The 24775-nt window shown below is 33.2% G+C and overlaps 1 protein-coding gene across 1 annotated transcript in view; it reads right to left on the reverse strand.

Annotated features, from left to right (window-relative positions):
• The window catches only part of DMD (dystrophin), a 2251544-nt gene that overhangs the window by 1259672 nt on the left and 967097 nt on the right, over positions 1 to 24775 (reverse strand). The window contains exons 37-41 of the mRNA XM_049704774.1: positions 23368 to 23538; positions 10076 to 10198; positions 7599 to 7736; positions 4755 to 4907; positions 3702 to 3884 (exon numbers count right to left, since the gene is read on the reverse strand). Of these exons, the coding sequence (XP_049560731.1) occupies positions 3702 to 3884; positions 4755 to 4907; positions 7599 to 7736; positions 10076 to 10198; positions 23368 to 23538 (768 nt within the window). The remainder of the gene's footprint in view (positions 1 to 3701; positions 3885 to 4754; positions 4908 to 7598; positions 7737 to 10075; positions 10199 to 23367; positions 23539 to 24775) is intronic.

Here is a 24775-nt window from a genome sequence, read left to right on the forward strand (position 1 = left end):
TGGAGAATTATGCCTTCATTGGTAGAATCACCAGCTTTGTATGAAATTTCCTGCAAATATTTTGTGACTCTAAGCAAAACTACCTGGCCAAAGATTACGGAGCCTAATTTGCAATTTACATTGAACAAAATAGATCTATCTGTTGTTAATAACATTTTATTTTTTTATAAATTTATTTAATTAATTAATTTATTTTTGGGTGCGTTGGGTCTTCGTTGCTGCGAGGGGGCTTTCTCTAGTTGCGGTGAGCAGGGGCTACTCTTCATTACGGTGCACGGGGCTTATTGCTGTGGCTTCTCCTGTTGCGGAGCACGGGCTCCAGGTGCATGGGCTTCAGCAGTTGTGGCTCACGGACTCTAGAGCGCAGGCTCAGTAGTTGTGGCGCATGGGCTTAGTTGCTCCGCGGCATGTGGGATCCTCCTGGACCAGGGCTCTAACCTGTGTCCCCTGCATTGGCAGGTGGATTCTCAACCACTGCGCCACCAGGGAAGCCCCAGTAACATTTTAAATCTGTGGTACCCACTGAGCCTAATTCTCTTAATGACCTACAAAGATATTATAAATTTTTAAAATAATGTGTCTCCTTTCCAATGTTAACTTATATATAGGAAGAGGAAGAAAACAATTGATTCACTTAACCTCTATAATGTAGTGGGTATTTTACATATATTTCATTAACACAAACATCCTCATCCCCATGGTAGAGATGGAGGAAACCAGGCTGGGAGAGACTGGTGATCACACAACCAGCAGATGGAATCAATGGGATTCACAATCAGGGCTGTTCATCCCAGGGAGTCGTCTATTTTACTAGACCACACTGCTGTTGTAAAACATCCTACAGAAAACATTCCTTATGTTCAGTTTACAGTCGTTGTTTGGTCTTCACTGAACAGCCAGGTCTCTAAGCCAAAAGGAACTACATTAGAAATGTCTTGTATTCCTAACTAGGGTGGGGGCTTCAACATGCTCAATACCTGGAGAAAATCTTACCTGCTTTCGCCCAGTCTGTTTTCCCTTCTTTCTGGTCTCCAGGATTGTCCTGAGGACAATGATTTGCAGATATTCTCTTCTCTGGTTTGGTCTGCACTCCTACCTGGCCTGGGGCTGCTTCATGGCTCCCTGAGACAAAGTTCTATGGCTTTTCTGAGCTTTACTATTGCCATATATAACTCTGACCTGGACATAGTCCCTGAAGTACACTAATTTTACACTGTTTAGTCCATTTCTGAGTCTTTATCTCTAAAGTAAAGACAATTGAGTTCTCATTTTAAACTCAGTTCTCAAATGTTAAGCACTTCATAGTACTTTCTACCATCTTGAATTACTACTGCTAAGATATGAAAGATCAACTGAAAAATCCCTGAGTCCAAAGAAAGTCTAGAGTTTATATACAGAGAGAAGAAAAAGGGACATTTGAGAAGAAGAAAGATGAAAGAAATAGAGAAGGGCAATGGAAGAGAAGGAAAGGAATTGTGAAGCTATGACTACCTGTGCTACATCAGAGCCATTGTAGGATTACCCCAAACATAACTTTTAGTTAAGCCGTTTGCTTGTGGCTATCTCAAATATCCTCACCTTAGATTAACTGGGAAAGGTGACTCTAACCAGTGGACATGTGAAATCAGTTTTTTAAGATGTATTAGTAATCAGTGGAATATAAAGATACATCTTGGATTTATCTGTCTATCCATCTGTCTGTCTATCCATCTGTATCATCTTTCAGGTCTAATAAAAATCCAAAGCTAAATATAATTATAATAGTAAATGGATTATTCTTCATGCATATTGTTATTGCTTCTATTATCATGGAAAATTAAAAGTTAACATAAAAATATTTTCCCCAAGCAAGGCACCTTATGAATTTTGGATCCTTCAGATATAAAATCAAGAAGAAATGTTTTATGAAGAAAATATATTATAGTATCTTACTATAATTTATTTTAAAAATTCCATACTGGTTCACTTATCCTTACTTTATTTCACCAATCATTATTACGTTTTACAAATATTTGTTAGAGCCTATTATGTGCAAGGACACAATGGCATTTTAAGTGAGTTGTTTATGGAGATTTTTGATCCTGTGTCTATTTAACTATAAAGTGTTAATAACTTACCTTGACTAAGTTGTAAAAGAAAAATTAATCCTGGGTGTGTCAAGATATGGGGGAAATTGGAATGGAGAAAATAGTGAGTAGTAAGATAATTCAAAGTGGAGGCCTTAAATGATGTATTAAATCGAGGCAAAAATATTTTACTTAAATTTTCTTTATCGTTGCCTTAATCTTTCAATTCATTTTGCATCCACAGACACAGGCTTTCTGTTAGTGTAAGCTTGAGTGATTTATGACATATTATGCTCATAATATCTACTATGAAGGATAATAGGCTGAAACGTGCAATGAGTTAGAATTGGACTTTAAATGTAATATAGTTTCAACATACCTTACGTTACTACTTCCAATTTCTCAGAATATTCAGCTACTATTAAATCTTAAGGTACTGGATTCCTTAGAAAACAGTGTATTCATGGATTTTTCTAACACGTTAAAAGAAGTAACAATATGCAGTATTTTTTCCCCTTGGTTAATAAGCAACATTAACAAAATTATATGCTTATAAAATAAAGTTATATTAATTGTTTAAGACATATTCAAACATTTACCCCGTATTAAATGGAATCAACAACATCACAGAAGAAATTCCCAAGAAACTCTCACCTATGGGTTGAAACGAATGCAATTGTCATTAACATAGGTCAAAAAGGGTTGAATATCTGTTGGTTTCATGTAAGTCGACCTAACATAATTACAAAGCCTCATTTTCCAGACTTTCAGACCCTGGTTTTGTGAGGAGCACTGTCTTTGCATAATGACAGAGTGGTGACCATTCTGCTTCACTTTACAATATCTCAGAATAGGAACAAAAATGTACCTGTTAGAAAATCCCTATGGTTTATTCCCTACTACAGATGAAGAGCTAAAAAGACCAAGCTTACGATTATGGATTGTGTTTTTAAAGAGAGAATCACAAAATTTCCATCCAGTTGTTTGAAAGAAAGAAGAGCAGTTGTTTCTTTTCCTTTTGGCTTATAATAGTTCAGTAGTAACAATATTTGATGTTTTTCAACCTGCTATCAATTATTAACAATCTTACTAGGCATACAATCCTTCTAATAAGCCTTTTAACCCATTGAGTAGCTAAGCGAGGTATGAGGACTAAGCTATTATTCTATAAGTCAATGAGATAAGAAGGCCTTGTGCAAGCTGGTATAAGAAGTTGTTTCACAAAAGATTTATTATTTACCATGTATACATTAAGAAAGTAAAATTAGCATGGGATGGTCTCAGGAAAGCAATACATATTTTTGGATTAGACGCTGAAATAAAGTAAATGTATGATAAATTGACAAATTCACATTTCCAGTGTTATGAAAAAATGATGTGGCAAAAGAAATTAAGATGTATTTTTCATTTTTGATAAGGGGGCTGTTTCCTATGATATGTTAAGGGATTATGTTTTTAACCTGAAAAATTAACCACTAGTGTTACAGAAGCCCAAAGTGAGGGGGAACTACTCACTTTCAGATTGCATATTAGCACTTTGAAATTGCACCCAGATTTTTTTCTATTGGTTAGTAGGCCTCTGTTATTAGAGTAGTAGTTGCAAACACATATGTAGGTTTGCCAGTAACAACTCACAATTTGTGCAAAGTTGAGTCTTCGAAACTGAGCAAATTTGCTCTCAATTTCCCGCCAGCGCTTGCTGAGCTGGATCTGAGTTGGCTCCACTGCCATTGCTGCCCCATCCTCAGACAAGCCCTCAGCTTGCCTACGCACTGCATTCAGCTCCTCTTTCTTCTTCTGCAACTCACGATCAATTTCCTATTGAGCAAAACCAATACAGGGCCCAGGGCAGTTAGCTAACCACATTAACCAACCTATAAGCAGCACATACCTGTCCCAGAAATTTCATAGGCTGTTGTCATTTTATTGTCACTTTTCATAATTTATAAGTATGGAAGCCATCACTGTCATCTTCACCCAAGAATCCAAATATTATTTCAGTTATCTTTTGAATGCTCAGTTTTAGATATTCTAATTGAGAAAATACTGAAATTGATCTAACAGTTTTTTTCTTCTCAATTCCTCTAGTGTTTTGGGGCTGACCCAAATTGCAGTGATTATTCATCATTTCTTAGGGACCATCCATATAGAATATAATTTAGAGGGTAAGTGAATAAGTAATTTATTTCCTTTTTAGAGTTTTGAGGAACTCAACAGAGAATGAAGCAAAATAAAGAGTGTAAAATAATAACAGAAAAAACATCTTCAGACAATATGCAACAAATAAATCTATAAAGATTTGACACTGATGTGTGAAGATGCTCTGATGAAATGAATGTGCTAACATGAGATAGAAGTTGTCCATATACCGATAAGTCATTTGTTCATCTGGAACAAAGATACACAGAGTCAATTACAATTTTACCAGAAAACATATGACATTTCTTAATTCATTTTACATTGTGTAAGAATAAAACATTTTATTCGTTCAACATTATGTCAATTGAAAAACACTTATACAATACATTTACTAAAACAAACAAAAAAATACAAAGAAATACATCAAATCGGGGAGAACACTAATAGTGGAAACAACATCAACACTTCAAAAATGATCCATACAGGTTAAGTTAAATAAATTAAACTGTAGCAACAAAATCTGGGATTGACATTCTAAAACAACATTACCTTTATTTTCCTTTCATCTCTGGGTTCAGGTAGGCTGGCTAATTTTTTTTCAAGGTCATCCAAGCATTTCAGGAGATCATCAGCCTGCCTCTTGTACTGATACCACTGGTGAGAAATTTCTAGAGCCCTTTTTCTTCTTTGAGACCTCAAATCCTGTTCATGGTGCAGACATTATTAAAATATCAATATACAAGTATATTACACTTCTGGCTGTAGTCATTTAAAAATAATTAGGGTCCCTCATCTTCTTGTTCAGTTTCAGTTAAATTCACATTTAAATGCTAAACATACAAATAGATGATTAAATTATGTATTCATGTGACAGGACCCATGTACATGAAGCTAAGAAACCTGAACAACCCACTTCAAGTATTTTCTCTTAGCATGTTCAAACTTGTTTAGAAATTTTTTCACATTTAATTAACTCTTAATGAGTCAACTAAATTATTGTGTTATGTGAAATAATTTAATATGTGAATTCAACTGAGTTAACTACATACTTGTACAAACTTATTGAGTTTGTATTTGAATTTTAAAATAGGTAAAAATTCCAAAATTGATATCTTCAGCCCTAGGTTAAAAATTTTAAATTTATATAGCCAAGCAACTTACATTCATGATCTTAAAACTCTATAAAATAGTTTCATAGGCCATTAATATTTTGTGATTAGAAATATAAAGTGTTCTTAGTTAGCATATAAATTGCTTCAGGCTATATATATTCAAGTGTGAAAAATGTATACCTGTGAGTGTACATGAAAATTACAATTTAAATGTTATGGCAAACTTTTTCTCATCATATCAAATCCAAATGCAAAATGATAAAAAATATTTAGAAAAGAAAAGGGAAAGTGCATGGTTTCCAATCAACCTGATGAGATAAATAAGGGTGACTGCTTACTAAATCAACAAAGGGGGGGAAGTTTATCATCTCACTCCTTACAAGACCACCCAATGTCTTCCATGATTAATAGAATTTGTTGTAATGCTATTTTACGATAACACAAGGGAACATAAGAGCTCAGGATACAGCTTTCATTTCTTCAGAGCAGTAGCAATTAGGGTTTCACGTACAGATATAGCTGGAGCCAAAGAAAATAATGAATATCAAAGGACTGCTGAAATATTCATTGCATTGGAGAGTTTTTACCTTCTTTGAAATATTTCATAAGGACTAGAATTGAAGCTACTTGGCAGATTAACAACTGAATTTGGTAGATTGGTTTGGCAAGTGGAGTAGATTTTTATTAATCACGTTTAACATATATTTGCAAAAATGATCTCGATTTCATTCTGCATTTTGTTTAAAATTGAGGATGTAAAATTTACTACAGTTTACATTTTTAGTTGAATTTCTAAAGCTCCTGTGGAGGTATTAAATGCCTAGGATGAGCCAGATGGAATGCTGCTTTTTTCAAAGGTACCAAGATACAGCCACGTGAATGAGAGTTGAGCCATGCCTTACTGGTGACACAACTCACATCTTTGCCAAGAGAAAGGCCTTGTGGTCATAAAATCTGAAACTCTTTTTATTTCCTAAGCACAAGGTGATGTGTAATGTGTAAAGGTATTAAGAGACATTACAGAGATTTCTTTACAGGTATGCCAGATAACCATTAAACACTGCTGTTCAGTAGGACACATATCATATGACCAGTGTAGATGCTTCTAAAAGCTTGGTCACAGTTGGAAGCGTGTGAATTACACAGCTTTCTGATTTTCTGAGCACATTTTCTGAGCACATCTTGCACTCCCTCTGGGAAGAGGCCTTTTCTAGTTACTATATTTATCAGCAGTTACCTTCAGAAAATCTGCTGGCCAATTAGACTTTCCTTGTGGATTCCCTGCAGGCACAATATTGTGTAATTACATTCTCAGCAGTGTTTATTTGCTTGTCTGACTATATGGGAAAAGGTTTTATACTCCTATTTGCATATAGAAAGCAGACTCTATCCACCTACAAGGTGGATCCACCTACATGGCTACATAGCTCTAAAAGAGTGATTTACAATGAAAAACTCAGCAATTAACAGTATTAGAAAAATCAGCCATGCATGCAAATAGTGAATATTGAAAAGTACATTAAAAAAATAAAAGGTTATTTCACAAAATTCTTCACATGTCCAGTCTCTTCTCAAGAACTTTCTAGATACTATTTCTAGATACTAGATAATATTCTATTTTGTCCTTCCTGCGCAAATCCAGATGAGTCACACGGGTACTTGAAGCTGTACGCTATCACTGGCTAACATGAGAGTACCAGCTCTTCTTCAAGGACATTAAGATTATTTTAGAGGACTCCTATATAAATGAAATTAGACTTATAAATGCTTAGTTAGTTGCAAAGAGTGACTCTCTTAAAGGCAACATGAAGTTAACTGAAAAAATTAAGTATTAAACAAATACTAGGTTACCAAAAAAGTGGACCTACTCTAAATCAAATCAATAAAATATCGCAAGCAGAAAGCCTAAAAAATATACAGGTTGTTTATTCTGGCAGTTAAGTAGGTTTTTCAAGACAAATGTAAAAATAACTTACAAAAATAAATTATACTACAAAATTAAATATATGAACACTATGAATGATGCATGTTAATATCTTTCTATTACTACTCAGAAAAATTTGTCTCAGTAAAAAAAAAACCCAACTTCTAAGCAACACATCTTTCAAAATCAAAGACAGCACTCAAAAATGTTAAATAAAACACAGACATTGAACAGAAAAAAAATGTATTTCTGGTGACTAAGAGTCTTAAGAAGATTTTATTTATGCACAAGAGTTTTACCCTTCACATGAAAAAATAAAAACACAGGCAAGGTATATTATAATTTTAGCTCTAATACCTTGAGAGCATTATGCTTTGTCTGTAACAGCTGCTGTTTTATCTTTATTTCCTCTCGCTTTCTCTCATCTGTGATTCTTTGTTGTAAGTTGTCTCCTCTTTGCAACAATTCTTTTACAGTACCCTCATTGTCTTCACTCTGATTAAAAACAACAAGTACAGTCTTCATTTTGGTTTTAAGAAAGCTGTACATCGTTAACAGAGATAATAAAACGTTATTTAAACACAAAAAAATCCAATTTAAAACTTTCAGTATCCTAAGATACTGCACTCATAGTTTTTCTTTTATATGTTGTACTTTAACTTTTAAAAGAAGTAAGTTTCCTCCTGCCTAGTTCAAAAGGACACATGTGATTAGTCATATGTAGGAAGATGGGGGAATAAGGTACTTTAACATTTCAGACAAGTGAACTGCTATGAAAGCATTCTTTTGGCTTTGATTTTTAGTGCATTTCTAGAAATTAAAAAAGTTGAGAGAAGCAAACTAAACTTGCCATTTATAATGCTAATTCACAGAGGAATACAGATGTTGCCGTGTGTGAGATGACAACAAAGCTTAACATTTTAACACACACTCCTAAGTGAAAATACGTTATTTTAAATGGACACTGATTTCTATCTAATGCCCTCTGCTTTAAATAACCTAAATGCCCAAATTTAGAACAAATATTAGGGCATTAGTAAAAAATGATGTGCTCAATTGTTGCCAAATACTGCAGTTAATTAATTTCTAAAACATGTCATATATGCATGTTATTTTTAAATAAATACAATTAAGTATTAAAATATGGATTAGAAAAATGACTTTAAGCATTTTCAATATGCATTTTGGTTTTTAGACTCTAAGAATATTATTTTTATTTACTTTGAAATAAAATTATTTGAATAATCAGTGCTAGTTTAATAGAGTAGCATATGTGACCATGTGATTTTTCACCTCTATTTTCCTATCTTTCTTTCAATTCAATATATGAAAACTTTCTATCAAGGAGGTTCACGTTGCTATGGTACCCAAGGTACTCTGATGAACTAAGAACAAATATTAGACAATTTTTTAAAAATTCACATGTATGTGTGTGAATAATCATCCATGGTATTCAATGTTACATATTTAATTCTGTAATGCATACGTAAACTTCTACACACAACTGAGGAACTATTCATTTTTTTAGAGGAAATGGGATTTTCACCTGAGATTTGCCAGTTAACTAGTCTAATGAAATAATATAACATAGACATTTATGTTTATAGTCTGTGAAAGACCTTACTTTTTAAAATATATCTTTAAAAAGTCTGCAACATTTCCTGGGGCTGAGGACAAAAGTAATAAACAAACAAAAGCTCCCACTTCATTTCTTTCCCCACACCAGCTGAGAGCTAGAGGGCAGAGTTGGTGAACAGCCCAAGAGGTAAGTAGCACTCTTTTCCACCTCGGTGCCCTCTGGTTTCTTCTTTGACATGAAGGAGAGGTAGCAGTAACTCAGCATCTTGGAAAGGCTCTTCTTGTCTTTCTTTCCAGGAGCTGAGTTGGCAAGGCCACCAAACCCCATACACGGGGAGTACTGATTTAGGCAGCTCCAGGAAGTCAGAATTGATACCAATGAGAACTAAGATTGGTTCTCCTACTGCTTCACATGCCTATTATTTACAATTTATAATTTGCCTTTTGATATCATTTTCAAGCACTGTCTGAGAAGTCGCTAGCATTGCTACATGTCTGAGAAATCTCTAGCATGATATACGCAAAGGTTAAGAATGCCATATAGGTGATGGCTGTGAGAGGGGAAAGGAAACTGTGAGAATGGGGTGGAGGGAGAAAAAAAAGTCAGTGAAAAGGGATGTGATGCAGAAATATTCAAGCTAGAGAGAAACGTAAAAGACATGTTGAAATTAATCAGGGCTTAAGGAGAAAGTTATGAGTCTGGGAATAGCCCACATGGTTATATATTTTTTATTCCCATGAAATAAGCAGCATGAATTTATACATATTTTAGATATATACTACACTACTTGTTCAACTTTTTTATAAAACCACCTTGTGGTAAGCTTTAATAAACAATGTTTATATCAGGTGTAATTGCCCCTTCTCCAAAATAAATGTTATACTACCAAAAATGGGATTGACACAAAATATCAGTCATCTACGATGGCTGTGTTTTTTATTAAGTTTCTAGTTTATTTTTGGATTTGACTCTTTTCATCCATTACATTTTGTCCTTTGAGCACACGTCAAAGCAAAATTGCTGGGCTATTTATTAGAATCTGTAAGTGCTCCTGTATGTCCATACCATAGTAATTTGGCATTCATAATGACAGTTCAACAAGAATACTTTGCTCTTGTAATAAATCATTAGAATCACAAAATGTGCAAGGTACGCTCTGAGCATTTAGTTGGAGACTTGCGTTATCTAATTTCTTTCCAAATATTTATTCATTTTCATTCCTAGTTCATTCACAATTTTATCACAACCAATTTACCATATCTTTATTGAAGTCTTCCTCTTTCAGATTCACCCCCTGCTGAATTTCAGCCTCCAGTGGTTCAAGCAATTTTTGTATGTCTGAGTTAAACTGCTCCAATTCCTTCAAAGGAATGGAGGCCTAAAAAAAAAGATAGTGCTAATTTAAATCAAAATTACTTTTTATTTGAAATATAAGACAAAAAATACATTTGTTCAACCTCTTGTTGCGAAAATAATGACATGCATTATGTTTCCATATTATATTTTATGAAAGTGTTGAAATACAACTGGGAAAGTACCTGGGGATGCAAATAAAGACATTTAACATCATCAGAGCCAAACATACATACAAGAAAATGCAATTCATCATTCTGGTTTTTCAACAAAAGTCAATTTCCATATATTTGGCTGGTCTAACTGTTAATATCCTAAAGTTGAATTTGATCTTATTTTAAATATTCTGATATAAATACCATTTGGGTAAATATCTCTTAACAGAAATTGCCTCATTACATCAGTTGGAAATGCAGAATTGTCTCCTTATCCTCAGAAAAACTACACTGCAATCTGCTTAGATATTTTAAATGACATTTTTAGCATGGCAGAATTGACAGGCATGCTCCCATAAGACAAAAAAATGTCATTAGTTTGCCTTAGGCATCCTTTATTTGGTAGCACAAAAAAATTCAAAAGAATGAACCCTGAATATCTCAAATGAAAAATCTGAATATATGTTTTCCAAACTTATAAACATCACAGTTTCTTTGATTTTGAAATTCATAATGACCATAGTCTCAAAAAACTTTAAAATCCCTTGTTTTTCTAAAGAAACCACTTGAAGAGGAGTGACTAATGAAAATACACTGAAAATCAAATATATATTCAAAAGAATAGGCAAGATTTAAAGTTTAAACAGTTAATAACATAAATCTTTATTCTATTATCTATACCCTGTATTCAATTTCTTTGCATTAAAACACTAGAAAATACTTTATATCTGACAGCTTTTGAAAACTCACACGTGATAAATAGAAATCTTATTTTCTTACAGAGCTAAACATTTTCCACTTGTAAAACCAATTCAGGAACCACCCACTGTCTTAATGCCAGAATGACGCATTCATCAAGTTTGGTCCCCACCCACTCTTCCCCAACACATTCCTAGTCATAGTCTTACTCTTTATTAGACAGCATCTCCTAGAGGACAATAGGGATAAGTGTCAAGGAAAAACCAAATATCTAATACTAATACTAATGAAGAAGTGAACCATCAAATGCTATCTGTGAGAACATAATTTTCACAGGAAGAGACATAAATAAACATTTATCTTCTAGGTACTTTTACACAAGAAACATGAATAAACACTTATCTTCTGGGTACTTCTACACATGCCAGAAAGGATTTATAGACTCTTTTTAAAGGGACTTATTTTCAATACTAGTTTTTAAATCCTAATGAACATTTAAAATTTGAAATATCATAATATGTTCTTGAACCAGTACAGATTGCTAGTATTACAGATATGCACGTAAATGTTGTTTCAATCTCTGTATTATAAACGTACTTCTATACTTTAAAATCATATATTGTACAATATATTATAAGAGTAACAGCCTTTAGAATCATAATTACACAATATTAATTCGACGGTATTTATGTTACTGAATTGTACACATTTCCTAACATTTAATAAGAGCAACTGCATTGTTCTATATGATTTTGTGAACATATGAAGATAAATAATATTTAAAATAACTTTTTGAGTACTTGGAGGTCAAAATAACATGGGTCCATTTGAAGGCAGATTTATCTGTTTTACTCCTACACTTGCTTCCTCTCTAGCTCATCCTTCCTCCACATACTCAAATATAGTAGTTTCAAAGGCTCAAAACTTGGGCACCCATACCTCTCTCTCAATACTCCTTCCCTAATAAATTGTACTATCTCCCAAAACTTAACTATAACTTTCATAATATCTGTCAAATATTCCTCTTTAGCTGTGACCTCACTTTTGAATTCCAATCTAGACTCTCAGTAGCCACCTGATTTCTCACTTGAAGTTCAGCATGTCTAGAAATGAGCTTATTATCTTCCCCCAAACTGCTTGCAACATCAACTTGGCTAGTTCTGTAAATACAAGACCATTTTTTTTCTGAGTCATCCATGTTTAAAACATGAGTCATGCTATTTTCCAGCACTTCACTCTAATGTCTAATAAATACCAAATACTTGCCAATTCATTCACCATGATTCACTTGCTTTCTTTTCCCAGAGACACCATCTCTCCTAGTCCCTACACAAGAGCTAAGGCAATAACCTCCTTACAGGGCTATAATCCTTCCCACCTCACCAGTTCTATCCTGTGCATTGTAATCAGGTCAGTATATTCCAAAACCATGGCTTTCATTATGGTATTTCTCTGCTCAAGAAGTACAAGTCAAAGAAGGTCCAGACTCCAGCATGATAGTCAAGGCTTCCCCTAATCTTGTCCCAAGGACCTTTCTAGCCTTATTTAAGTGGTCCTAATACAATCTTTCTTACAGGTCTATTGGTAAACTCCTGGTATCTCTCCCTCAAGGCTTAGAATGTTTTTAACCTTCTGGTGAAGAGCCTAAAACTCCTGCATGAGAATGCCTAGATTGAATCTGGGCTCCACCATTTACCAGCTGAGGGATCTTGGGCAAGTTATTTCTCCTCTTTGAGCCTCAGTTTCTTTATATGTAACATGAGGATAAGAAGAATATCTAACTCATAGAGCTTTTATGAGGATCAAGTATGCTAGAATGTTGTTTGGTATATAATAAATGCTCAATAAGTATTGGTCTTATTATTTCCCCTCAAATTTGTACCCATCCATTGGCTCAGGTCAAGACCTTCCTCTTTTGAAAACATATGGTTTACGAAGGATAAAATAAATGCTTGTTGACATGGCATTTTTATTTTAACAACTTATTTGACAAAATCATGAAATTCTAATGTTGAACATGGAGAAATTGACACTCCAGTTTGGTAAAGCTGTATCATTCTTTAACAACAAAACTTAATTAATTAATCTGCATCAATGTAGAGAGTGGTCCCAAGGAGGATGCCAAAGGGCATTGCACTTGTTCTGCCCTGTGCAGTATTTTCATTAGGAATTATTTGGAGACCAAAAAGTATGCAAAAACACACACATTGAGAGGGATGAGTTTCACGAATATCCCATGAAGATGAGTAATTTGCCTGTCTGGTTCAACCTAGAATCATTCCTGGTACATAGTAGGCAGTCATAAATGAACATTTCCTGAAAAACTAACTGAATACATGACTAATCATAGAACAGCAGAATAAATATTTCAAGGAAATCTTGAATGATCTGGAATTTTAAATAACACAATTTCCTCTGTATAAAATTGAAGAGACTGAAAAATAAATAAATAAAATTGAAGAGACTGGAGTAATCAGCACTTCATGTGTGGATATATATTAATTGTTGGCCAAATGTTAGCAACAACACGATAACACTAGGTACAAAAATAATATAAGCAGATATGAATAGATTTTAGGAAACACTAGTACAAAGTGATAAATTATTCAAAGCAAGATAATGCAAACTTAGATTTCATTAGTAGTATGTGTAGTGTCCAGATTTCCTGATCAAAGACTACTATGCATTTGTTAAAAAATAAGACCATTATGCAGATTAGGGATTTTAATTATTCTGTGTGGTTCCAAAGTGAATAACTAGAGTCAATGGGGAGAAATTACTTGGAGTCTGAATTTTAGTTTAATATAGGAACAACTAATTAGTGTTGCAAATTTTTTTTTTGTCTTTTTAAAGCACTAAATTTTAAAGAAGTGAGTTTCTCATTGCTGAAAGTACATAAGCACAGGTAGGATGATGATGTATTAGCGTATAAGTTAGAAATAAGACAGTTTTTGCATGAATACTTCCCTAAAATTTTATCAATTTACAGTAAATTCTCTCCTCTAAATTCAAAGGGCTTTGTTTACTGTAGCTATGCAGCTATATAGAAATATTATGCAAGTCATATATGTAATTTTCAATGTTCTACTTGCCATACTAAAAAGTAAAAATAATCAGATGGATTTAATTATATTTTTTCCCAAATATGTCCAAAATATTATTATATAAACCTATAATCAATATAAAATTATTAATAAGATATTTTACTTTCATTTTTTCATATGAAGATTTCAAAACCCACTGTGTTTTACACTTATGGCACATCTTAATTTGGAGTAGCCACATTTCAAATATTCAATAGCCATATGTAGTCCTGTGGCTACCTTATTGGACAGTACAGATCAATAACAACTGCTATGACGACGACATTGAAAAGAACCAATAGTTCATTATTAGTATGAAATATGTCACAGGAGTAATGTCTTACTAATAGGAGTCAAAATGCTGATGCTTTATTTAGTAAATTTTAGCGGATTTAGATAATTCTTATAATGTCCATCTCATTCACTTGTACCCAGATGTTTTCATAGAGGAATTTTCAGAAAGCCCTCTAGGGATAGGAAAATTTATGGGAATGGGTTTGAGATGTTGTATTGGGAGTCTCTATTCCTCATTTACGTATAATCCTAGGTTGTGTTGCAGTATCTATTACATATTTGAATGTAATATTGTTTGACTTTCAAGGGTTTATATTTTGTCTCCCCAGTAGATTTTTAATCCCTGAAGCTGGGAATACATCTTATACTATTCTGTATTTTCCATAGCAAAAGGAACTCATTTTTTAAACATAAAACGTGTTTATTATATCAATTACTAATTTTAGAACATCCAATAAATCAAATTAACCAGTAACTAATTTTATAACCAAAATAACCATAACTATTCAACTCAGTTATTTAGGCTATTCTATTGGCAGGATCAGACCAGCCATTTGACATCCATGTGATTAATATTCTTCAAGGAGTTGGGAAATTTTAATTGCTTTTCCTTAAGAGTTCACTGGCTCACCATTAGGTCATGACTTTTCTGACCAATAAAAGTTTCACATGTCATTCTTTGGTCTTTTTGTCTTTGTAATGCTTATGAAATTTTAAAAAAATAAATGAATAGTAAGCAAACATCCATAATTTAATAGCTCACTCTTGAATCATCCAAGTTTAAGCCATATAAAGTATATAATGCCTGCCTCTTTGATTCAGAATTATGACAAACTATTTGAAGAAACAAATCAATGGTGGATAAATCAGCTTAACTTTTGCATACATTACTTCTATTGACTTTAAAGAAAGTATATGACCAAAGAAGAGCTAGAATCACAATTAAATCACACGTTAGACAGTACACACAATATAGGTCTTAAAATACATAGAAAATAATCAAAAAAAGTTATAATATTGCAGGAGAAAGTATAAACCAGGCATAGGTTTTATACAATCTAATTTTTACTTACCTTTTCATCTTAAGAGCTTTAGCATGACTGTGAAGTCATACAAAATACAAATAAAGTAAAACATAGGCAAGTTTAATAATCAGATAGATAAACGGACACAAAAGAAAGAAGAGAGAGAAACTGAGAAAGACAACACTTTGTTTTCCTTGATTTTTTAATGTGGTTTCAGATTGCTTAACAGCTAATAATTGTGCTTTGCTGCATGATTTAAGATTAATGAAATTTAAGGCTTTGTTAAAGTTTTAGCATTAAAGGTGACTTATATAACAAGTTAACAAACAACAACAGACTGAAAAAAGCAAATCAATTACAGATTGATTCATTGTAAATTGGAAGCATTCAAGATTACTCAGATACACTTTATCATTTTTAAAATGTAAGCTTTCTTTTGGTTAAATATTACTCTAATGGGCATAGATACACTAACATAATAATGACTGTGTTTACACAGACAGTAAAGTAAACATTTGTTAATATGGACTATGTAATCTCAGTAATTATGATAAATGGTCACTACATTCAAATCACACTAAAATCTAAATTGAAAATTAATATTCTAAATGGTACAGACTGATTTAAAATTGCTTCAAATCAGTCTCCTCTTTCCATTCTGCAGCTTTGAAAATTTATTAATCATTACAATATTGGTATAGAAAAAATTAAATAAGAATAATTCATGGAAACCTAAATGAATAAAGTTTCAAGGACCAGTAACATCCTATAATACAGAAAAGATATGATATGAAGAGTTATTTCAAATCAAAATATCTGGAAAGAAAACTTACAAAGAGAAATAAGTGTATTGGAAAGACCTATCTAAAACGAAGATAATCAGATAAAGTAGTTTATAAATTTATTCATTCACTTATTTTAAATTCAAAAGAGCAAGCTCCAAGGGACATAAGAAATAATTTTAAAGATAAAACAAATTGACTTGGGTAAGTGACATTTCATTGGCTGCATTCTTTGATATTAGGTAAGGTATTGGCTTATCTTTGATGCTGTGAGGATAAAAATGTGAAATTGTGGTAACTTCCCAAATTTGTAAGGCTGATTAAGAGACATTACCCAGTACGTCTCTGTTGGTTTTGAAATGATGAGATTAATTTTATGGTCACACTTTTCAGAATTGGATACAAAATACACTGATTGGTTAAGATATGTTGGTGGTTCAATAATCATCCCACTTTCTACTTTTTATTGAGAATAACTTGGAATATTTTTCTGCCTCACGATTACATGAGTTTAGTAGTAGCAACTGAAATAGAAGAAGAAAGGATTTAACTATAAAATATATGGGGGAGACAGATGAATTAAAACATTTAACATTTTGGACAACTTTCTATTTTTTTCTTATCTTTTTTCTTTCTTCCTTTCTCCCTCTCTCATTTCTGGTTTTTGTTTAATTATAGTTATTTTTAATACAAAGAAGTACTGAAATCATTATGTTTTAAGTGAAACTGGACATGCTTATATTAACACATAATAGACCAACAATAAATATCTAATGATACAAATAGAGATATAACAATGTATGCTGAGAGTCAGCATGATGGAGTGGACAAAGCAATGAATTAGGATCTAATGTTTTCTAACCAGGCTATCTAACTGTGAGAACCTGGGCAACTCACTGGCTCTCTCACAGCCTCCTATAAATATCTGAAAGTTCCAATCCAAGGAATGATTACTTTTACATTTGTTGATTGATCGGAGGAATCATTTTCCTTTATAAAAGATCATGATCAGAAATCACCAAATAGCTTTAATCATTTTAAATGTCATGTTAATAAGACCCAGTTAGTTGTAGCAAATGACACTGTGCACCAAACTCAATTAACATCTACTTTGGAAACATTGTAAATAATTACAAAAGTAATGTGTTATCAAAGTTCCAACAGAACTAACCTGTTCTAGGGATAGAAAATTATAAACATGCAAAAATGTTGTTAATATAGAAATTCTGTTGCTAGGTTAACTTATTTCAGTGAAATAAAATTAGCAGGTAGAGTAACACAAAGTTTGGGTATTAATCTGTTACTATTACTTGAGGATTGTAGCTGTGATTATTACATATGTAATGCTCTACAAATCATGTGATGCCTATAGATCTTTACCTAAGTTTTCATCTATGACTTTTTAAATAATTTCTTTGTAGAAAAGTTTACTAAAAATATATTTATATAATAAGAGTAACTATACCAGCTAACAGACCATGCTCTCTTCTGTCAGAGAAGGTGTTAAATTAGAAATAGACTATGAAGGGGAAAAAGATCAATATATCTGTATTGATAAAGTTGATTATTGAAAATTAGGTTTCAATTAAAATTCTCAAATCCAATGAATCTTATTTTGACATCCTAGGTGACATTCATTAGATGGATTACTTATTTCCCACTGATGCTTGGGAAAGTCACAATACCTGTCTAAACTATCCTTAAATTATTTATATATTACTTTTCACATCTAAAGCTACTACTTAAGATAAAATTAGACCCAACCATGTATTTTTTCCTGATATATTGTACACTAAATGAAAAACTCACTGGCTCTCTCACAGCCATATATATATATATATATATATATATATATATATATATTTATTTATTTATTTATTTATTTATATATACGTATGTATACATATACATATATATGTGTGTGTGTGTGTATATATATATATAGTCTCTGATCCAAAGAATGATTACTTTTACACCTGCTAACACTGATTGGACTGATTGGAGATCAAAATCTTGACATTTTATAAATATTATAGCAATAAAATTATATTTACATATATGATGGCAGACCATTCAAATCCCATGTTATAATTATACACACACACACACACACACATATTGATATATACACACACACATATATATACACACACATACGTACACATACTGCTACACGGATTTCGAAAGCAAATTTAAGGCCCATATAGAAATTAAGGAATATATTGTATATAATATCCAACGGCACATAAATCTTAATAAAGAATGAAGACACAGAAAACAAGTTCACCTTTCTTTTGGTTAGTACCAATTGCACGGGCAATAATGTAACATTTTAGCTCCAAAGAAAGTGAAATATTTCTAAATCTCTAGAAGAGAACACAATCTAACTAAGCAAATTATGTGTATGTCTCATAATATTTTGTTAGAAAGTAGTTGCCTATATTAATAGGATACAGCTAAGGTCTATTGACTCAACATGCTTTTAAAGCTAAGTATTACAATGTGACGAATATATCTTGATGCAAATTTTATTCTGAGACTCATAGGCAGCCTTTTGGACTCAATTAGTATTGAATCCTGAGTCAGTTTTCAGTTCATCACCTTCTTGGCCCTCATATATGATAATTTAACTCTAGGCTAGTTCTCAATGTCTCTAGACCAGTGGTTCTCAGAGTATGGTCTCTAGATCATTGGCATCAATATCACCCGAAAACCTGTTAGCCATGCAAATTATCAGGCCTACCCAAGGCCTACTGAGTCTTAGTCTTCAGGCAGGGGGGGAGGGGAGGGCAATTTGTGTTTTAACAGTTCCTCCAAGTACACAAAGGTTAGAGAGTCACTGCTGTAGACTGTCACTTCCTCTCCATTCCCACAGATACCCCTTTATTTGAGCTACTCACTGTTTCTCATCTAGACTATTGTGATAGCTTCCTAATTGGTTTCCCTACTTCCTGCCATTATTCAGTTGAATTCTCTTCACAACCACTGCACGGCTAATCTTTCAACAGTGCATGAAAAAAAAAATCAAGAACTCCTCATTGAGTATTGAATTAAGCATAAATTATTAGAAGATCTGCCTCAAATATCATCTCTCCCAAATTGCTGACTCTCCTCTCCAACTTGGCTTTTCAGAAGATGGAGATGGGTAGAAGTGCCATAAGCAACAAGACTAAGTAGTCTGTTTACTTTTGCCTTCCTATTTCCCCTTCTATGCTTCTGTCTCCTGTCACTTTCTTTTGCTGATAGTATCCCCCTCAAACACCACCATGCTATGCCACCATGTTCAGATGCCCTAAATCAGAAAGAGTTGAGTCGTGGTGTCTTTCCCCAATGATTCCATCAACTTTACCCAGGGTTCTGAAATTATGCCTGATTCGTTTTTATAACTCTGACCCTCCCCATCAAAACTGCCATTTTCTCAAATTGATTTCATACATATTAGGAGAGATTAAGCTTTCTCAAAGCCATAAGATACTGCTGATTAACTTAAATGAAATGAGAAAAGATAGAATTTCATGTATTTTATGGGCCCTATTTGGGACAAGCAGAACTTTCCAGTTCTTAAATTGGTCCACTCGATGATCTATAAGGCTGGCCCTTGCAATGGAAATAGCAAACACACATCTTCTTGGTCCCTACCCATTCCAGCACAGACCAGAAAGAGAAATCAGCTATTCCTCCATTTCTTTTCCCCATCAATTTCCATCTTAACCCTCAAAATTTGGCCATTAAGTCTAATATATATATAATGATAACAATAATTATTGATATTACTTTCACCATTTTATATAATTATAATAATTTATAGATTTTTTCAATGTATGCTTTTACATATCTTAGGTCATTTGATCCTCACCACAATCTTGAGGTTAAGATAAGACAGGCATAATCTTATTGCTTTTCTGGATGGAAATGAGATTCTGTGAGGTAAAGGGTCAAATCCAAGATCACACTCAAAGTATTGTGGCTTGAAGTTAAGAATTTTTTTCCTCTCGCCACACTGCTCCTCACTGATAGTTAAAATTACCACTGCTGAGAACTGCATCTGATGGACAAGTTCTCAGCCAATCTAAACCGAGGAACCCAATGTACACTGCTTTCTGGATTTTGGAATTTCTTGTCATGAACAGTCCTTGAAGGACACAGACTTCATATTCACCAAATAGTGAATCCAGATATTATCAGTGAGTTCTCAGGATAAATTTTTGCTCTACTCATTTGCCCTTTCTAGTTGACCTTTGAAAGGATCCTGAAATTAGTTTTTAAACTGAGTTCTATCCATATTCACTCCCAATCTACTTTTGTTTATCACTGTAGATTTTCTCCCAAGTTTTTCTCCTAAGTGAAAACTACCCATAAACTCAACCTTAAGAATGTCATATTACAAACCAATCTTACCTTCCATAAGCCTTACTCTAATAGGAACTTGACTTTGAGATCAAAGGCTATCCCTGAGAATTCCAGCACTGCCAAAATTACCCTACTCCATAAGCAAACACACATACAAGTCATTAAATTCCTCACTGCATCAACAAAAGATTATTAGACACATTTTAGAGTTATCAGGGACTAATACAACTAATTAGTCCTAATTTTAACTAATCCAGCCCAGAAATTTTACACCATGTTCTATGCACATAACTTGTACCTCCTGAACCTCATCAGAGGAAGCAGAAAGATAAAAGGGCAGAAATTCCCCCATCCAATAAGTCTATTCTTATCCATTTTATATACTCAGTTCTAAATAATAACTCCTTTGTGGGGTGGGATAGTTTTCCTTTTAAAAACTACTTATCTAGTTCAACTCCCATATCTTATAAACACTGAAAATGGAATTGCAGAGAGACCACATGTTCTGCCTATACTGACAAAGTTCAGAATTCAATCTTCTATGTCTATTGTTCTTCCTACCACACTATGTGATTGCTGGGACCACCTCATCATTAACTGTACACCCCCATGAAGATGTACTAGTGTTAAGCATATTATATGATTGCAATAAGTATTTAAACTTGTGTTTGTAGATATATATTTTTAAGCAAGTATCTTAAACATCCTGTATATTCCCATACTCACTAGCACAATGGACACTCAATACCGTTAGTGAATGCAATGATAAACAAGCAAAATGTCAGGTATGCTTTAACTCCATATTTTCTGTTTCATCATGATGATAGAGCTTAATTATCTCTTCAAAGCCCCCAAATGGGGTCAACTATTGCATTCAGTCATCTCTATGAATTTAGAGGAAAAGGAATGCTTTGAAAAGTAAAAATGTGATTGTCATCAATTAATGTATAGTTGAAATATTGATTTAAAATCTTTTATGCTTTTCTTCAGTATGGGTGATAAAAGAAATACATCAAATGGCTCACCTGATGCATGATATCTGGAAGTATACTGACACATTCGTACAGAATATAGAATGACAATTCACAAACTTCTCTTGGCCATGCTATGTTTGTCAGTTTCTACGGTGCATGATGACTTCTACTCATTTTTCAATACCTACAAGTCACAGTCTTTTGACATAGTGTATCTCAATCTACCATTGAAAAAAATCAAGAAAAGAATACCCTGTTTACTCTTAAATATACTCTAGCTCAGTGATTTATTAAAAAGTATAATGGGAAGAATACAAAACTTAGTAATGAAGTATTAGCATTCATCTTTCAGATGACTAAAATAAGTTTTGGTTGTTTAGATATTACCCATTTAATGATATCTCCAGAAGTGAAAACAATTGTCTGTTTAAACAGCAGAGTAAATTCTTACAAAAAACAACTATGGACTAAAAATAAAATTTTAGAATCTGTCGGATGTTTTTCAGGTGAGGATTACTTCATATATAAATGAGTAGAACTAATTAGTTAACTATTACAAACAAGAGCAACAAATTAAGGTAAGCTAATACCTTTTTGCTTTGGGAAGGCGAGTTTTGAAGAGTAACTATGTTTCACATGCAATAAAGTATTTAAAATTCATATCACATTTCCAGATATTTTAGGAATTCCTTTATATATGTACTATTATATATAACAGTGATACAAAGTAATGCCTTAGAAGATTTAAACCATGCTATTATTGGGTGTCCATAATTACCAAAATAATTTTTCAAATGTATTCTCCTATTTTTCCAGGAATCAAAACTTACCTGACATATCGCATTTTCTCACAAATATTTCAATAATGTTATTCTCATTTAAGATTATTTCTAGCAATTATCTGTATATGTAAACACATATATTTCTTTTACATACATTTTTGTATTTGAAAGCATATCATATGTATTGAAAAATGTGTCAAACTACATTTTATAAATTTGGGAGGTAATTCCTTGCATTTTGATACTCGCCAAAGAGTTCAAATTCGATAATACTGTGTTTATATATTTTTGCAAGCTACCTATTAAATAAGATTTTTCCCTTCATTAAATGTTACACAAATATAAAGGGTTATCATGCAAAAGTTCCATATACCCTGGTTCTTCATTAAATAGAATAAATATAAATAGACATATAAAATTACAAAAATTAGGATATACAAGCTTTGCAATTATTTGTCTTCATGGTTTGCATGTCATGATAATCTAATGGATTTTATCACAGTAAGTATCGGCAACTAGCAAGAGCAAGTTAAAATACACACACATACACACATGTGCACAACCAGCAAAGATGTACAGAAATCCTACATCATGCAGGAGATGTACAAGACCTCATTTTGGGTATTTCTTCCATATCACACACAAGCAATATTATATTTGGCAAAATATGTCGGTAGTGCTTTCTTTAGATTATGTCTTTTGTGCTTTTTTGTTGTTGCTGCTGTTGGCCTGCGGCATGCTATTTGTTACTGTGCTGCAGGTTACCCCTGAAAGTACATATGTAAACCAGTGCAGAATGCAGTTCTAGACGAGCTGTGCCACGGAAAACAAAATGACAGAGAGAGAGGGATACAGGGGGTAGGGAGGGAAAAAGGGAGAGATATTGATCTCCCATGAGATTCAATGGTAAAATTTCCTCAAATACATTTTGGCCTTCATTTTCCTTTTGAAAACCTTGCTGTGAGGGTTGCTTGCCCCCTTCAGGGTACTGCGCAACCTTCGCAAGAGATCATTTATCACTAGTTTCCACCTTGGAGCAGATCTTCCTACCTTTCCAGTCTTAATTCTGTGAGAAATGGCTGCAAATCGATGGTTGAGCTCTGAGATTTTGGGCTCTATTACTTTCCTGCAGTGGTCGCCGCGGTTTGCCATCAAGTTTGCTGCTTGGTCACGCGTGGAGTCCACCTTTGGGCGTATGTCATTCATTTCAGCCTTTAAACGCTATATTCCGTGAGCAAGAGACAGGGCTTAAAGTTAGTAATTAAATGGAAGTTGAAAGAGAGCGAAAGAGTGAGAAAGCAAAAGAAAGAGCGAGGGAGAGGGGGAGAGAAAGAGAGAGAAAGAGAAAGAGCACATGGAGAGAAAATGGAGGGAGTAAAAAGCCAACTTCCATAAAATAGGAGTAGAGTGAGAATGTGTGTGACCTCAGGAAAATAGGTCACTCTCCTTGGTTACGTATGATCTATGTTTAATGAAAGTAATTCCTTAGTCTGAAAAAGGACAAGGGATGTTTTCCTTTGCTATGGAAAACAACTATTCTATGTTGCTGGCAACAATTATAGTATTTTATATTTAGTCTTATTTTATCTTTCCTGAATTTCAAAGCTGTGGAACAACCTGAATATGTGCTTAGGAAGGAAGGTAGCTGAAGAACAATTTTCTATTCCTTCTGAGTACTTACAAGTTCCTTTTTCTTTATCATATCGATTGCCATGGAAAAAATGGATTTTCTAACAGATAAGAATTCTGTGTCACAGACAGAGGGATTGAGGAAAGCTCTGTCTGACTCAAGGGGTTGGAGAGGCTGTAAGTGAAATAACTCAGTTCCTATTTTTCCAAAGACCCTGAAGGAACATCCCTTACCTATACATCAAAGGAGAAGGAAGAGTAAAATAAGGTACAGACAATAGGGTAAATATTTCTGGGGGACAGCCTGAAATACATTTACAGTTTTTCATTAAAAAGGAATTGCAATCCTTAGAAAATATCAATTTCATAAAAACTAAACAAATGAATTGTATAGACAGAAACTACAATTTTTAAGCATTCTTTAAATAGTAATCCACTAGTCAAAATTATTGAAAATTTCAACAAAACAAAGGCATTGTTTAATTTATATGAGACTTCTTCAAATGCAATTCTTCCTATTTAACTGAAAAAACTGTCATCAAATAGAGGTATTATAGCATCAGTAAGTTACATTTGCACATTATACCCCTCATATCCTTTTACAGGAACCATTTTTTTTTTAAAGTAAAGACTAAGTTGCCATTGAGAAAGACAGCTTAGGATGTCCTAATAATCAGTTTCAATACCAAAAAGAGAGAACACGAAGCCATGTTTAGTTTACGTATAGTTAAGAATGAAAAATTCAGTTTTATGTAAGCTCAGTATTGTTACTAATTACTAAGATTTAGACATCGCATAGGCAAAATGTCCATAGATTGGACTCCTGTTG

The sequence above is a fragment of the Orcinus orca genome, chromosome X (assembly GCF_937001465.1).
Source record: "Orcinus orca chromosome X, mOrcOrc1.1, whole genome shotgun sequence".
Taxonomy (NCBI): domain Eukaryota; kingdom Metazoa; phylum Chordata; class Mammalia; order Artiodactyla; family Delphinidae; genus Orcinus; species Orcinus orca.